The sequence below is a fragment of the Camelus ferus genome, chromosome 12, assembly GCF_009834535.1.
Source record: "Camelus ferus isolate YT-003-E chromosome 12, BCGSAC_Cfer_1.0, whole genome shotgun sequence".
Taxonomy (NCBI): domain Eukaryota; kingdom Metazoa; phylum Chordata; class Mammalia; order Artiodactyla; family Camelidae; genus Camelus; species Camelus ferus.
In genome coordinates, this window is record NC_045707.1 from 12,423,214 (window position 1) to 12,438,425 (window position 15,212).

Below are 15,212 nucleotides of genomic sequence, written 5' to 3' on the forward strand. Positions count from 1 at the left end.
CAGCGCTCCAGCCCGAGCCCACGGGACCCCCACCCGTGAACTCCTTCTTGCAGCGGTCTCGCACGCTCTCCTCCAAGCCCTCCAGCTGGGACTTGATCTTCTCGTACTCGCGCTCCGCCTGCTGGCTCTTCCTCCTGGGGGCACAGGGAAGCTCCTGGGACCTGGCCTGGGTTGTGCCCGCTGGTGGGTGTGGCCAGAGGGGCTGAGGCTACGGGGGAGGGGCTCACCAGTAGCAGTAGACAGACACAGCGATGACAGCCACCATGGGCACGATGACCAGCGGCAGGATGAGGCTGAGTGGCACATCACTCACACGCGTGTCATACTCCACGCGGCCCAGCACCCACTCCCTGGAGCCAAACTTCACCTGCGTTGAGAGGTGGACTGAGCAAGGGCAGATGTGTGGCTAAGACCAGGAAAACCCAGAGCCACCACTAACACACCTCAAATGCTCCCCACGCCCTCCTCCCCGGCCGGGCTCAGCCCTGGCGCCTCCCCTAGCCGACACGCACAATGAACTCAGGCAGGTTGTGGGTTGTGTCCCGCTTCTGCCGCCGCTTGGGGGGAGGCTGCACCTCCGGGGGCTCACAGTACAGATCCGTCTCTGTCAGTGTCTTCATGATGCAGCGCTCGGCACCCACGAAGGCCTCGGCCTCGTGAAGAGTCATTGCCTTGTTCAGATTAGTGCCCTGTGGGGGAGGGGGTCACAGTGACCAGGGGCAGGCAGGGCTGCCTGGACCAGCTCAGCCCAGACCCCGAGCTGCTCCCCTACACATGCCCACTCAGGGCCTGACCCCGGGGGGGCTGCGCTGGTCCTCACCCGGGCGTGGATGAGCTTGTTGACCTGCTTCTTGACGCCCCCAGTGAAGTTCTCGAAGGTGGGGTCGGCGACGTACTCAAAGGCACCAGCCTCGGTCCTGAGCAGGGCGCGGTGCCCGTCCATCTGAACAAGTGCTGTGAGGTTGTAGGCCTCGGGCTCCTCGGGGACGGCCGGGGACAGGAACACGACCCTGGAGTCGTTGTAGAGCACATACTCCGTGCCCACCACCTAGGAACCGAGGCAGGGCCGTGAGGCTCCTGGCACAGGCCACACCCCTCTGACACACTCCCAACAGCCGGCACCGGGACTGACCGTCACGGGCTGCAGGGGCCCGGCCTCCCGCCGCCGCTGCCAGGATGGCAGGGGCTCGGCTATGACCACCATGGCGAACCGCTGGATCAGGCTGAAGCCTTGCCCGGTGACGTTGATGCTCCGGCCACCACTGGGAGACAGGGAGGGGCACCTGAGTGGGCATGACTGGGCCAGGGAGGTGTCCAGCCAGCTTCAGAGCAGGTGCCCTGCAAGGCGCTGTCTCATCAGCTCCCCAACTCAACTCTGGCCACGTGGCGGCTTGCAGAGGGCAGGGCATGGAGTCCCCAACCCCACCCTGCTTTGGGGCACACATGCAGGTCTGTGTGAGCCCAGCCTGCTGCAGGGTTTGGATGTGCTCAGAGCTGGTGACAGGACAGCCACCGTGGACTGTCAGAAGCTGGACAAAGGGGTTTCTAGGGGGCAGTTGATTTGGGGGTACACTGGGGACTTTTGGAGGCCTCCTGCCACCCAGACCAGCTGCACCACATTTTCTTTCACAAGCCCAGTGGGCAAAGGGTGCCTCAGAAGTAGCTGGATGGGGCAGGTGTAGCAGGCAGTGTGGGAGTGGGGGCGCCTGCCGGTGGGGAGGGAGCGGCCACACCTGACAAAGCTCCGCAGCGGCTCGAAGGCCCGCAGCACGGGATTCTCACGGTAGGTGAAGGTGACGCCAGCGCTTTCCACTTCGGAGCCCCCGTAGGAAATCTTCAGGGACAGCTCTCCCGGGACCAGCTGGGGGCCGGTGACACACTGGAGCTGCACCCCAAACTGCGTCCTGGGGGTGGGGATTGCCAGTCAACATCTACCCCACCCTGGGACCAACCAGCCCCAGGCCGGGGGTCTGTTCAGGACAGAGGAGCATTTGAGGTGTGTGCCATGGCCAGAGGGCCCCCACCCGGTCCCCAGGACCAGGGCAGATGAGGGATTCACCAGCCTGTGGGTGACACCCACACTTTACAAGGGACGTCGTTGAGGGTCACCCGCACATCTTCCTCAGAGCCTGTGTCCAGATGGGTACCGTTGATGGTCAGAGTGGTGCCACCCGCCTGTGGCCCCTGCTTTGGCTCCACACTGAGGGGCTGGGGCTGCTAGAAGGGCGACAGGTGTGTTCGGCTCAGGGTAGGGGCAGCAGGGCTGCTGCCCTTCCTCCCTCCCAGGCCTTGACAGGCAACAAATGTGGTCAGAAGGAGGCAGGGGCACAGCCTGGCCATCCCCCAAGTCAGCCTGGGGCCCTCCAAGGCCAGATCCCACCCATATCTCCCACCAACCTGTGAGGCCCACCTGGGCCCCCAGACCAGGCACTTACCTGGTAGGTGAACTGGACGTGGGGAGGCGAGTGGCCGAGCTTCCCGCTGACGTCTACTTCGATGCCCCCTGTGCAGGGCTCCTTTGCAGCCTCAATGGCGCACACAATCCTAGGCAGGGGGCGGGCAAGCGGCTCACCCTAGGGCCTCCCCAGGCCCCACCGGACTGGCACATCAGCAGGTGTGCAAACCCTGAGCACCCACACACCTGGACCACGTCCTTCCTCTCCACCCCCCGGTCACCTGGCCCCCCCCGAGGTACAGACTGGCCTAGCCACTGGGGCCTGGTCGTGGGCTGTCCACTCACCGGGTGGACACAGAGTACCGTTCCGGCTCAAAGGCGCAGGTACGGCCAGCCACAGTGACCCTCTTCACGTCGTCCGCTCTGACCCCCAAATTTGACCCAAGGATAGTGATGCGGATGCCCCCGCCCAGCGGGCCGGTCTCAGGCTGGATCTGAAATTGGCAGAGCCCAGCTGACCGGGGGCCTGGTTGGGCTGGGATGTGCAGGTGGGCTGGAGCCCTGGAGTCCCTCCCCGCCGGGGCAGGGAGGGTGGCTCACCCTGGTGATGACGGGCGGTGGGCACTCGGAGGTGACGCTGCTGCACAGGGCCTCATACACGCACCTGCCCTGCCCACCACACCACACACACTTGTAGGCGGGGTCGGCGGCCAGGCACAGGCTGCAGTCGCTGCGGCCGAAGGAGCAGTTGTACAGCGTGACTGTCGGGGGAGAAGCTGGCAGTCGGCAGGGCCGCCCTGCTCCCCACACCCCACAGCCCGGCTGCCTCCCTACCCACCTTGGAGCTTGCTGTCGATATTCTTGCCGTGGGACTTGACATACAGATGCAGGGGCAGTGTCTCGTTGGCATCATGGGACAGCTGGGGGACACAAGGGGACACGCTGCACTCCCTGCTCCCACCCAACCCCCAAAGGGTGACCACCACACCCACAATGGCCAGTGCGGTCCTCTTACGGCCAAGGGGCAGCGAGGGGAGGACTCCAGGAAGCTGGAAGCTGGACTCTCAGAGCTACAAAGGATTATGTTGATTCGAGGGAGATGGGAGGACACAGGGCTGCTCTGAGGTTACACCTGCTTGGCTGGCTGCCACTGCTTCCTCGGCAGGGCGGCGTGGTGAGCCTCCCCCTGGCCCGACCCTTGGGGTCCAGCAGCCTGGCCTGCCCACCATGAAAGCCATACCTTTGGGGTCCGAAAGTAGAAGGTTCCTGGCTCCTGAATGATGACTGGCTCCTCAAACTTGAGCAGGTCACTGCCTACGTGCAGGGAGGAGCCCTGCCAGACAGGCTGCTCAGGATACCCTGGACAGGCCAGCCCATCCCACATGCCCACCCCAGGCCCCACACAGCTCCCAGGTCAGCTCAGGCACTCTCATCCCAACTGACTGCTCGGCCACTCCCGGCAAGGCCACAGCATGGCCAACCCCAAGCTCACAGCCCTTCTCTGTCCCACCCTAACCTCTCTATCTCCTTTCTGCCTATGTTCTCGAGGCCCATCCAAATGCCCCAGTGCCCTCCCAGACCTCCCTGACTCCTCCATGTGCTGGGTCCTGAGCCAGGGGAAGCCTGGGTGGGGCCCCAGCACTCAGCTCCTGGTCGCAGGAGGATGCTCTGAACTAGCCCCACAACTCTCCATCAGCCAGGCAGCACGGCCCCTGCTGGGACCCCCAGGCCTGCCTGCACTGGTCGGTCCCTGTCCCCAGGCTGGGGTCCCACAGACTGCCCACCTTCACTGTGTCCAGGTTCTTGCCCTCAAATGTCACGTCCGTCTCGTGGTTCATGGGGATGACCAGTGGGCTGGGGTTCAGGAAGTGGGGACAGTTGTCCTCCTGGAGAGGGTGGGGCAAAGCTGGTCAGGCGCTGCCTGGCCGTGGCTGAGCAGTCTGGCTCCTGCACGGCCCGCACGGCACCCCCTCACCATGTGGGCACCGATGACGCTGTCCTCGGGGTTGGGCGAGGCCTTCTGACACTCGTGGTGGTGCAGGTCCCACTGGCAGGTCCAGCGGTTGCTGGCGCAGGAGATGCACCTGGAGGAGAGGGTGGTGAGGAGTGCCAGGTCCTGGGGGCAGGGGGCAGGGGGCGGGGGGCTGCAGCACTCACGGCAGGTTCTCCGCCAGGCTCACGGCCTCCCGGCAGTCGTAGAAGGGATACAGGTGGGAGGTCAGGAAGATGTTGCCGTGTCTGAAGAGCAGCTGGATGTTCACAGCCACGTAATCTGTAGACAGCAGGTGGGGACAGTGTCAGGCAGGGCCACAGGGTGCAGGGTAAGGCTGGCACCACAGGGACAGGAAGGTGGGAATTGGGCCTCCTCTGGCCACAACTCCTCTCTCCACTGGAGCTACCAATGGGCTCTCGAGCAGAGAACCAGAAGCCACGTATGGAGACCACAGTGTGAGTGGGGCTCTGCGGGCTGCCCACCAACTGGCACTCGGGCTCAGCCTGGCCAGCCACGGCTATCAGATCTCAGCTCAGCTCCCGGCGTCGGTGCCGGGATGGGTTCATGTTGCTCCCCAGGGTCTGTGCTGTCGGGACCTCTCTGTCCCTTGGCATCTGGGGCAGAGCACCTGCCAGGTCTCTGCCACGTCACTGCATGGCCCCCGCCTTCACCAGTGCACCATCCTCCTCTGGCACCGAATGCTCAGCGCCTGCCCTGGCCTCTGGGCACTGCCCCACCTGTCTCAAGCTGGACAGGGTGGGGATGGGCAAGGGGCTTCTGCACAGACGCCCAGGGCCTGGGACCCAGGTCGTGCTAAGAATGCATAACAGAAGCAGGATCAAAGGGCTCAGGAGTCAGCCTCAGGATGGGGGCCAGGAAGTGACCGTGTGCACCCTACACAGCGCAGGGAGCCCAGGATCGGAGCTGGGGGTGGGCCTCCACCCTGTCCACCCCGTCCTCCACCCCAGCCTGCACCCTGTGGACCAGGCTTGATAAGTGGGTGCATGTGGCCCCAGGTGAAGAGAAAGGAAGTGCCCCTCCAGTGGCCAGAGAACAGGGGCCTCACCCTGGCCAGGCGGCGTGCTAGGAATGCTGCTTGGGGACTTGCAGACCACGGCGCCCCCCTCCACACGGGCAGGATGAGGCGGAGAGTCTCCGAAGAGGCAGAGCAGCTCATCCTCCTTGCTCAGGGCTGGGAGGGGACTGACGGTCAGCTGCACCTGGGGAAGGGCCATGTGGCTCACACCAGGAGCCCTCTGCCCAGCCTCGGGGTGCAGGGGAACCTCCTGCCCCCACCCAGAGCCCCTGCCATCTGGCCGTTCTCCCGCAGCACCCCTCCTCCCTGGAGAAGCCTCTAGAACCTGACTCCATTTCATTTGAAACAGGTCCCTATGTGGTCACCAGAGCAACTCCTGGACTAGGGTCTGGGTCTGCTCTGGATACTCAGGAGACCCCAGGTCAAAGGGGCCAGGGGACCCAAAAAGGATGGGGTCCCTGTCCCCCAGCTTAGCACCCAGAGCCCAAGCCAGGAGCAAGGAGGTGGACTGTGGGGGTCTCCCACTGCCCCAACAGCCCCTGGCCAACAGCAGCCCTGCCTCTACCCGGCCTCGCCTCACCACACACCTCCCCCTGGGCTGGGCGACTCATATTCTGTGGCTGGGCCCCGGTGATGGCCACGCAGAACTCATCCCGGCTCCACAGCCAGTGGCCACTCTCTTCAGCCCGTGGGCACTCAGCTCTCCTGGTGCACCTGGGGGAACAGGGGGCAGCTTCAGTCCTGGCACCTGTCAGCCCCCAGGATGGGGCTGCACCCCCTAGATCCCTGGGTGCTCACCGTCCCTCGACGACACACCAGCCGCAGTAGGGGTCCTGTGAGCTGCGGCACTGTGCGCAGGTCGGAAAGCTCAGACACTCCTGCACAGGGAGCCGAAACACCTGAGGGCACCAGGGCAGTGAGTGGGACCAAGACCGCCAGAGGTGACAGGCCAGCAGCCCAAAGAACATCCCTTGGACCTCAGACTTTTCTGGGATCACTGGATTCATCCCACCTTTATTCCTAAGCCTTAACAGCCTCAACACCAACTCAAGGCTCACTAGCAAGGGCTCTAAGCAGCAGCTTCCAGCCAGGCTTTTGTGGCCCCAGCAGAAAGGCTGGGCCTGACCCCGGATCTGACGGTGCAGGATCCCAGGGGACCAGCGGAGTCCTTGGCTGTGATGCCCCCGGTGCCAGCATAGGGTCCCTGCTCCCCATAAAAGGTGCTTGGACGTCCTGGGTGCTCCCAAGGCCCTTTTGAAGGGTTCTTACACCTGACCCCAATAAGCAGCAGGGCTTAACCCATGTTCCCCACTATCTGCGCTTCCAGAAGCAGCTTGGGGTCCCTCGATGCCCTGTTCACCTTTGGGGGGAGGCACACTCAGAGCACTGACCCACCCTCCAGGCAGAATGGGGCCAAGGCAGAGACACAGAATAGACAGAAACTGTTTCAAAGACAAGGCAGGTGCTCGAGAGACACAGGCTGGAGACACTGCCAGGACCCAACGAGAAGAGGCTTGGCCCCTTCCCATCCTGCTCTGCACCCCTCCAGGCCTCTCACAAAGGCCTGGACCCTCAAGGGCCCTCCTCCAGGCCCACAGGCCCACCTTGTCCTGGGTCATGGCATACAGACTGGCCAGGTCCGCAGCCAGCACCAGGTCCTGCTTGATTCTCTTGTTGATCTCCACTGGGACAGAGCCATACTCCGTGGAGCTACCGTCTGGAGCCAGGTACACCTGTGTGCGCGAAGGCAGGTGTGTGGTGAGGGCAGAGATGGCCTCTCCAGGAGCCACCCTGCCCCAGCCCCGAGCCTCACCTTGAGGATCCGGCCGTCCGAGGTGCCCAGGAAGGCAATGGTGTGGCCGTTCTCGGCAGTCACTGTCACGGCTGTCAGGTTCAGGCCTCCACGCTGTAGCACGGCTGTGACTGTGAGTCCATCGTGGCTGCCCAGGGGGTAGGGCAGGTGCTCCGAGCCACACTGGAAGCTCTCGCTGGCGCCCTACGGACCATGGTGTCAACGGTGGGCATAGAACCTCGCCCCAAGGCCTCTCCCCCAATGCCTCCCAGCACTTGTGGACCCACACACGTCCCCAAGAACCAGCTCATGCAGGCAGGGTCCCCACCCACATGCTCACTGCTCCAAGCCCCCAGTGCCCAGTGGGACCAATACCCAGGAGAAGTGGTAGCCACGTGACCACTCACGCTGACCTGACCGCAGTGACACCCCATGCATGGGCCCCCACCAGGAGGCGGAACGTGGACAGGCGGCAACAGGCAGACCCACACGTGTGTGGTCCGAGCCCATGGGAGGGTGTGCTGAGGCCACGTACCGGCCCGTGGCCGCCACACTGGATCTCGCCGTGGAAGGGCTTGTAGAAGGTGTCTCGGCTCGCCTCCCGGGTGCCCGTGTAGCAGGCGTTGCGGTTGGCCTCCATCTTGTTGTGGACCTGGTCCAGCGGGAACAGGCAGAGGCCTGCGCGGGGCCCCCTGCTGCTCCGGCCATCCTTGCTGAAGACGGTGTAGAGCACCCTGCTGGCATCTGGCCCGGCCACGGAGGCCGCCAGACAGGTGCCGAAGGTGGGGGCCTGGGCGTGGCCAGGGTCCAGGCAGTGCAGGTCCAGCTCCACGTAGGAGTAGTAGAATGGGTCGTGCTTGCACATGCGCGCCAGCAGCGTGCGGTTCCGGGGCGGGTGCTTGTCTTGTTGGTTGAAGACGAAGAAGACGTAGGGGCCATCCTCGAAGGCAGCCACAAACTGCTGTGTGTTGGTGGACAGGTAGCCGGCCTTGTAGGTGGCATGGTCTGTGTAGGCCTCGAAGGCCTCCCTGCCATCAGCGCGGTCCAGCAGCCGGGTGCTCACGACGATGCCGTTGTCCTGGGGCCCATTGCCTTTGCCCACGAACAGCACCCGCTCGCCACCTGGGTCCGCGGTGCTCACCAGCCCCACTGTGGCCACACTCTCATCATTGCTGGCCACGAAGGACTTCTCACCGCTGCCATCCTCGTAGAAGAGACGCGTAGACACGTTGCTCAGGGCACGCAGGGCACAAATGCCCTTGAAGAGGCTGCCGCACTCGACAAGGCGATTCTTGGGCGGGTCAAGCAGCAGCAGCTGATTGACGTTGTCAGTCAGCACGGCCTCGTGGCACTGGCTCGCCTCGATGGGCGGCGTACACTTCTTGTTGTCCAGGGCCGGGCCTGTGGCCACCTGCTGCTCCAGCTGCAGGTCCGCACTCAGCTGGTAGAGCGCATTCACCGCCCCCACGTACACCACGCCTGACGCCTCATCCACGACCAGGTGGTTCAGCTCTGTCTCGCTGCGGAAGAAGTCCAGCTTGTGGGACCGCAGGCTCACACTCGTGCCCACCAGGCCCAAGAGGGCCAGGGCCCAGGCCCAGAGCTGCAGTGCCATTGCCCCCGGCACCTGTGGGAAGAGAGCAGGGTCAGGGAAGCGCCAGCCGGAAGCACCCCCCCACACACACACAGGAACCCCCTCCGCGTTCCTCACCCTGCCTGAATGACCAGAACACAAGCTGGGGCAGTTGTGGCTGCCCAGCGTGCCTGGGCACCCTGTCTTTTCCCTGCCCGTCGGGCCAGACACACCCACTCTCATCACCAAGGAGACCATCTCCCAGTCCTCCTTCAGAAGTTCAACCTGTAGCCTAACCTATGACTGGGGCAGGCCATCACCATTGCATGCTTCAGGCACAAGTGTGGCTGCCCCCAGAGAACTGCGCCCTGGCCTCCACCTCCAGATTCTCAAAGCATCTGCAGGCCCACCTCCAAGTCAACAGAGCACCTCTTCCAGGAAGCCTCCCAGGCATTCATGCACATGCCCACCCCCACATCTCATGACCCCAAGAGCTCCAGGTGATCTGGGTGGGGCACTGCCCCCAGATCACAGTCTCCAGAGCATAGGCTCAAGCTGACCAACAGGCCCTGAACATGCAAACAGGTGGATCACACACCTGTTCTATGCCTGACTCTCAGCACACAGTCCAATCTGACAGGAAAGAGAAGAAACCAGTACCGCAACAGAAAGGGAGCTGGGCCAACTGCGAAGATCAGTGAGGGCACCCCATGTGCACCTGCCCAGGAGAGCCTGCCTCCCCATCCACCTCCCCAACCCTCCAATCCTCCCTCCATCCCCCCTGCCCTTGCAGAACCAGCAAAAGAGGCAGCAACAATCCACCCTCCTGCCTGAGCCCTGCACAGCCTCAGATGGAGGCACATGGGAAGCGATCCCTTGGAGAGTGTTCTGGAGCCCACCAGGTCTCTGAGGAGGGTACCTCGGAGCCTGCAGAGGGCGCTGCCTCCACATCAGCGGGCATGCCCACGTGTGTGTCCGTGTGTGTGAGCAGTGAGCTGCTAAGGTCAAGGCTGGGCTAAGGGTCCCCAAACTGGAGAAAGGACCAAAGGCCCCACAAGTGGACCCAGAACATGCAAGGTTCTCTCCCCAGCTCAGGGACACAGGGTCTTGGGGAAACAGGCAAGGCCACTCTGCCTCTAGGCCTCTTTTACCTTGGCGTAGTCTCGTACCCCTTTTGCCCCCGAGACCCTGCCCCGTCCTGGTCAGAATCCTGTACCGGCCTCTGCCACCCCCCCTACAGGCTGCCCTTTCAGTGTGTGCCTGAGGCCTCATTCCTGGACCCAGTGAAACCTCCCCGAGGGATGCCCACGCCTGGCATGACACTGAGGGCAACCCTGTCCATGCCGCAGGCCCAGGTGGACAGACCCCGATGGCAGAGGGTACTGAGGGACCCAGGCCCTGGCGCCCCAGACTCCCCCACAGCCTGCTGCAGCTCTAGAGGAGCTGGCATGCCCCTGTGGCCACCTTAAACACCACCTCCCTGGATACCCTCTTATTCCCTCAAGAAACAATTACTTTTCTCTTCCTCCTTCAACAGCCTGCCCTGTGTCCATTTCCTCCAGGAAGGCAGAAAGCGGGGTCTGCTCTGCTCTGTGACTGAGGGGAACGTTTCTTTGGGGCACTGGCTCTGGGCAAATCTGTGTTTACTGGAATGGGCTGGCTTTTTCTCATGGGCCCTGTGACTTTCATGTCCATCCAGCTTCCTCCTTTGCTTGGGCACTAGGAAGCTCCCTGCCAGGTGTGGCTGTTCTCCACCACTTCCCGCCCCGTGGCATGGCTCTGTTCTGAGTGTCCACAAGCTTCGTCAAACCCCTGGAGAAAGTGTAACCAAGAAGAAAGGTGGCCCCTTCTTGGTTACAGACAAAGCCCTCTGCACCCCAGAACCCCTGCAGGACTCTGGCAGAGGCAAGTCACAGGGCTGTGGAAGATGGCCCTCAGCTGGACAGCTCCTGCCTCTGCACAGAAGCCCCTTACCCTGGAGTGCTCAGTTCTGGTCTGGCCCCTGGGGACTCCACATGCCCTCCTCACAAGCCTCTAGGAGAGGAGCCACCCACAGGCTATCTGGAGGGTGTCCAGGAGGAGAGACAGCAGGGACCTAGCAAGGAGGTGATGGTGGCCTGAGAGGGCTGTGGGAGGAGAAACCAGCTCACCAAGACGCAGTGATCAGTTTGGGGAGAAGATGGTGCCTTTGGTCAGAGACAGGAAGATTTCACAGGAATGTGCGGCAGGATGGGCAGATCCTGGGGGGGTGCGTGGGGAGGGGTGTCCCCTACCATCGCAGACTCCTCTCCAGGCTGAGCTGCCTGTTTAGGGGAGAGGAGGACGCGGTTCCGGAGACCCCCAGACATGGAGCTGGGATGCCCGTGACTCTAAAACTGCGCAGAACAAGGGCGCAAGGAGAGGCCCTGGGCGCTCGGCACCCGCTGGCACTGTCATTCAGGGCCCTCCCGGGGAAGGAAACGGCACCGGCCTGAGGACCCGCCCCCTTGGCGCCCCTCCCCCGCCGCCCGAGCGTCCCGGGGGCGGCCCCGCAGGGCCGACCGCCCCACCCCCCGCGCCCGCCCGCTCGCCTGGGCCCAAAGTCCGCTCGGCGGCGGCGGCGGCGGCGGCGGCGGAGCCGCCGGGGCGGGGGGCGCCCAGCCCCTCAGCCTGGAGCCCGGGCTAGCCCTCCCCGCCCGGCCCCGCTCACCCGAGTCCCCGCGTCGCCGCCGCGACCCCGGCCCCGCTTGGCTTTGGCTTTGGCTTTGGCTGCGGCTCCGGCTCCGGCCAAGGCCGGCCGCGGCGAGCGGGGAATGAATGGAATGTTCCCGGGGCCCAGGGAGGGAGCGGGCGGGCGGAGGCGGGCGGGGGCGGAGCCGGGGCCGCCCGGGCCCAGTCACCCCTAGGAGCCGTCCCGACCGTCTTAGAGGGACCCGTGCCCAGGCTCCTGTGCCGGAACGCAAGAGCGGGGCCAGGACTTGAACCCAGAACCGACCAAGTGGGGAACCCTTGGGGCGCCCCCTCTTCTGAGAAAGCTCTGTTGTGACCCTGAGCCCTCCTTCAGCCTTGCTAGCTCCAGGAGGTGGCAGCGTCCGGGACACAAAAAGAACGCTCTGGTCTTCCTCTGGTTAATGCCCACTTGACTGAGCCCCTAGGGCAAGAGCCCCAGCCATGTCCTCTGCCCCCAGGGCCCCCAGGTCTGGTACAGCCTAAGTGCTCGATGTTAATGTGTGCACAAAGAGAGCTGGACCAGATCCTGCTGCTGACAATAAAACTGGCCCAGATATGTGCTCTGCCCCATTCCTGCCCACCCCCACCCCAAACAGGCCAGGGCCAGACCTGGGCTCCCTGCCCCCGGAGCCCTCTCAGTGGCAGGCAGAGTGAGGCTCACGTCCCAGTGCTCCAAGGTCCCCCAATGCTGAGCCCAAACAGCGTGGCAGGAGGGACCAGGTGACAATCTACAAGCAGCAGCTCCCTTCACTTCCTGGACAAACAAAACCTTCAGTGATCTGCCTGGCTAGGTCTCCGAGCAAAGGGCGACCCACCTGACCAGAGGCATAGCTCAGGCCGGCGGTGCAGGAGGCGCCAGGCACAGCCAGCAAAGCTTCCTGCCGCTGGTGTTCCTGGAACAGGCGCTTCCTGTTTTGAAGGCTGGCCCAGGACCCCCACTTGCTTACCGGGCCGGAGGGGATTTCCTCAGGGGCATCAGACGCCTTCTTCCTCCTGGCTCAAGTCCGGAGGTGCACTTCCAAGAAGTCACACAAACTCCAGCCTGCTGCTGGCCCAGAAGGCATCTGGACTGGCACCCCCTCCCCTCAAGCCCAAATTCATTCCCAGCCCTAATGTTCCAGAACCCAGAGCTGTAGTGCCCAAACCCTGGCCCAGTCTCTCTGCAGAGCCCACCCCTGCCAAGCACGTCCTGGCCTCAGAGATCTGGGGGGCCTGGCACCTGGGTCTGGGTAGATGTGGGTTCAGTGGGACACCTGAAGGACACCACACACTGTCACTGTCTGTGTGACTCAGTCCCCACTGTCCTCCCCGGGGGGCCCAGCCCCCACTCACCGAGACTCCCACAGTCCAGCTCAGCCTCCGCTTCAGGCGGGCATCAAGAGTCTGTAGGAAACAAAGGAGACACGGAGGTCTCACCACAAGCCTGGCCCCTGCCTCCATGTCCCTCCTCTGCTCCGTGTCCGGGGGCCAAGGCGCAGCCCATGGGACCCCAGCTGGGAAGCAGGAGCCCCTCAACCTGCCTCCTCCACCCAGCCCTCAGCACTGCCCCTCCCTCAGACACCAGACTCCCAGTCCCAGCCCAGCACTCCAGTGCGAACATACCCACTTCATCTTTCCAGAATACAAGCCTGACATGCCCTCCTCCTCTGTTCCAAAACAGCAGAGGCAAAAAAGGGCAGGGAACAGCTTCTCTTCATTTTATGTCTACTGGTATAGTCTGCTTATTAAGCTAGGTGCATATATTACTTTGAGTAAAATAAAAACTGCTTCCTGGAAAGCAAACATACACACGACTCCGCAATTCTACTTACTAGCTGTGTGACCTTGGGCAAGTTACTTAACTTCTCTGTGCCTCATTTCCCCATCTGTGAAAGGGAGACAGTCACAGTGAGCTCCTCCAGGGGTTTGTAAGAACTAAAGGATTCATGCAGGAAAAGCTTCGGAGAGCCTGTTATACTGTAGCACTCAGCAATGCCTGCTACTGTATCCTCTCCTAGACAGACACCCATGTGAACCCCCAGGGAGGGTCTGTCCGAGGATAATTCTCAGCATGGTTTATGAGAGGGGAATTGGGCACTCAGCATGCAACCAGAGGACACTGAAAAACCATGGGCCAGTGAAGGTAGGTGGTCCATGCTGACCCAATGGAGCCAGACCCTTTGGGGAGAGTTGTGCAGAATTCCAGGTATCTCCACCCCAGGGTGACTATATGACACACACCAGTTTAATTTTGGAGAAGTTCTAGAAGCCTTCATCCAAATGGAAAGTCGTGGTGGAGAGGGGGCTGGGAGGGCCAAGGAACTTCATTTGCCAATTTTTGTAAAAACAGTTTACGAGGATCTATTTACATGCTGCTCGTATAAATAAAGAGGTGCGTGCAAAAACAACAGCATGCCCTCCAGCTCCACTCTGCCTCGGGGCAGGCTCTCCAGACCCTCAGCGACCACCCCCAACCCCAACTACCTCTCCTGGCCTGTCCCAGCCCCTCCCTCCCCACATTCAGTTCAGCCCCTGAATCCCGCTGCCTCCCAGCCAGGCTGCCCCACCCAGCATCGTGCCTCCAACACCTCGCCCACCAGGGTCAGGCCCTGCTCCCACAGCACCCCAACGGGTACACCTTGTGCAGGTGCAAGGCACTCCTCTAACACGGGCACTGTTTGAGAGTAGGGCCCAGGGCTGGAAGGACCTACAGCGGGTCCAAAGGAGACCAGCAGGGGTGAGACACGCAGGAGGTGGGGCACACTTGTCACACAGGCAGCGCTTCCTTGTGGCAGAAGTCCCTCTGGTGTCCTCTGCCTGGGCTGAGCAGGGAAGGGTTAACCTGAACAAGGGACGAGGGGCTCCAGGTCAGGGAGCGGGGTGTCCTTTTGCCAGAGGCACTCAAGGCAGCCTTTGTGAAAGGGGCAAAGGCCCAACTGAAGGCAAACTCAGAGGCCAAACTACAGGGTGTCAGGATGGTGCAGCCGGTCCAGGTCAGGGCTGAGCTCAGGGTCACAGTGCGTGCACACTCCCCACCTCCAAGGGACGGCATGCTGGCCTCTGTGTGCCCCATGCCTGCTCCCTCAGCTGCCTCCACCCCCATGGCATGTCCCCAGCCCCCCCTGGTTCCGGTCCCTAGTGTGTGTGTCTGCTGCAGGCAAGGCCAAGGGAGGCTGGTCTCTTTCAAGGGACACCTTCTTCCCCAGCCCACATGCCCCGCCCCCACAGCCACCACCTCATCCCTGAGGGCACCTGTCATGAGGGACCCAGTGACCAGGCTGGGCCCACACCGCAGACCCTCCCCTTCTCAACACCAGGCTCCTGCAGCCAACACTTCCTCCAGAATGAACCCTGGACCCCTCCCCTTCCCCCTTCCTAACTCAAGGGTGCCTCCTCTGTCAGCCAGCCTGCCTAGCCCCCAGATCTCCCACCTTGTCCACCCTGCTTCCCACAATCACACACACCCGATGCTGCTGCAGAGGGGCCTCGAGGGCTGAGCTCTGGAGCCAGACTATTGGGTTCAAACCCCAGGTCTATCGCTTTTCAGTTGGGTTGTGTGGGTTTACAAACTTACTCTGTGCCTCAGTTTCCAGGTGGGGGAGGTACTCAGGGTGACATCAGGATGTCACCATGTCTCTGCTTTTGCAGTTCCCGCTCAGAAACTCTTACCCATCCGTCAGAACTCTGGGACACCCATCCTGCCCTGGCCCTGCAAGACTGTCAGTCATCCTCTCT

General features: G+C 62.8%; 1 protein-coding gene across 9 annotated transcripts in view; it reads right to left on the reverse strand.

Moving 5' to 3' along the window:
- Positions 1-15,212, reverse strand: part of PLXNB2 (plexin B2) — a 29,979-nt gene that overhangs the window by 5,614 nt on the left and 9,153 nt on the right. For 3 of the 9 annotated variants that reach the window (XM_032492588.1, XM_032492587.1, XM_032492586.1), the window contains exons 2-23: positions 12,831-12,881; positions 7,752-8,843; positions 7,238-7,420; positions 7,029-7,157; positions 6,223-6,323; positions 6,012-6,138; positions 5,455-5,608; positions 4,553-4,667; positions 4,371-4,479; positions 4,180-4,281; positions 3,636-3,728; positions 3,234-3,315; positions 2,996-3,156; positions 2,741-2,889; positions 2,436-2,544; positions 2,081-2,217; positions 1,734-1,904; positions 1,133-1,262; positions 821-1,048; positions 513-689; positions 228-367; positions 34-134 (exon numbers count right to left, since the gene is read on the reverse strand). In XM_032492588.1, coding sequence (XP_032348479.1) covers positions 34-134; positions 228-367; positions 513-689; positions 821-1,048; positions 1,133-1,262; positions 1,734-1,904; positions 2,081-2,217; positions 2,436-2,544; positions 2,741-2,889; positions 2,996-3,156; positions 3,234-3,315; positions 3,636-3,728; positions 4,180-4,281; positions 4,371-4,479; positions 4,553-4,667; positions 5,455-5,608; positions 6,012-6,138; positions 6,223-6,323; positions 7,029-7,157; positions 7,238-7,420; positions 7,752-8,843; positions 12,831-12,881 — 3,841 coding nt within the window. Of the gene's footprint in view, positions 1-33; positions 135-227; positions 368-512; positions 690-820; positions 1,049-1,132; positions 1,263-1,733; positions 1,905-2,080; positions 2,218-2,435; positions 2,545-2,740; positions 2,890-2,995; positions 3,157-3,233; positions 3,316-3,635; positions 3,729-4,179; positions 4,282-4,370; positions 4,480-4,552; positions 4,668-5,454; positions 5,609-6,011; positions 6,139-6,222; positions 6,324-7,028; positions 7,158-7,237; positions 7,421-7,751; positions 8,844-10,939; positions 11,093-11,478; positions 11,614-12,445; positions 12,544-12,830; positions 12,882-13,309; positions 13,364-15,212 lie in introns of those variants that run through there. The other 6 variants (XM_032492593.1, XM_032492592.1, XM_032492591.1 and 3 more) reach the window with 6 other exon arrangements.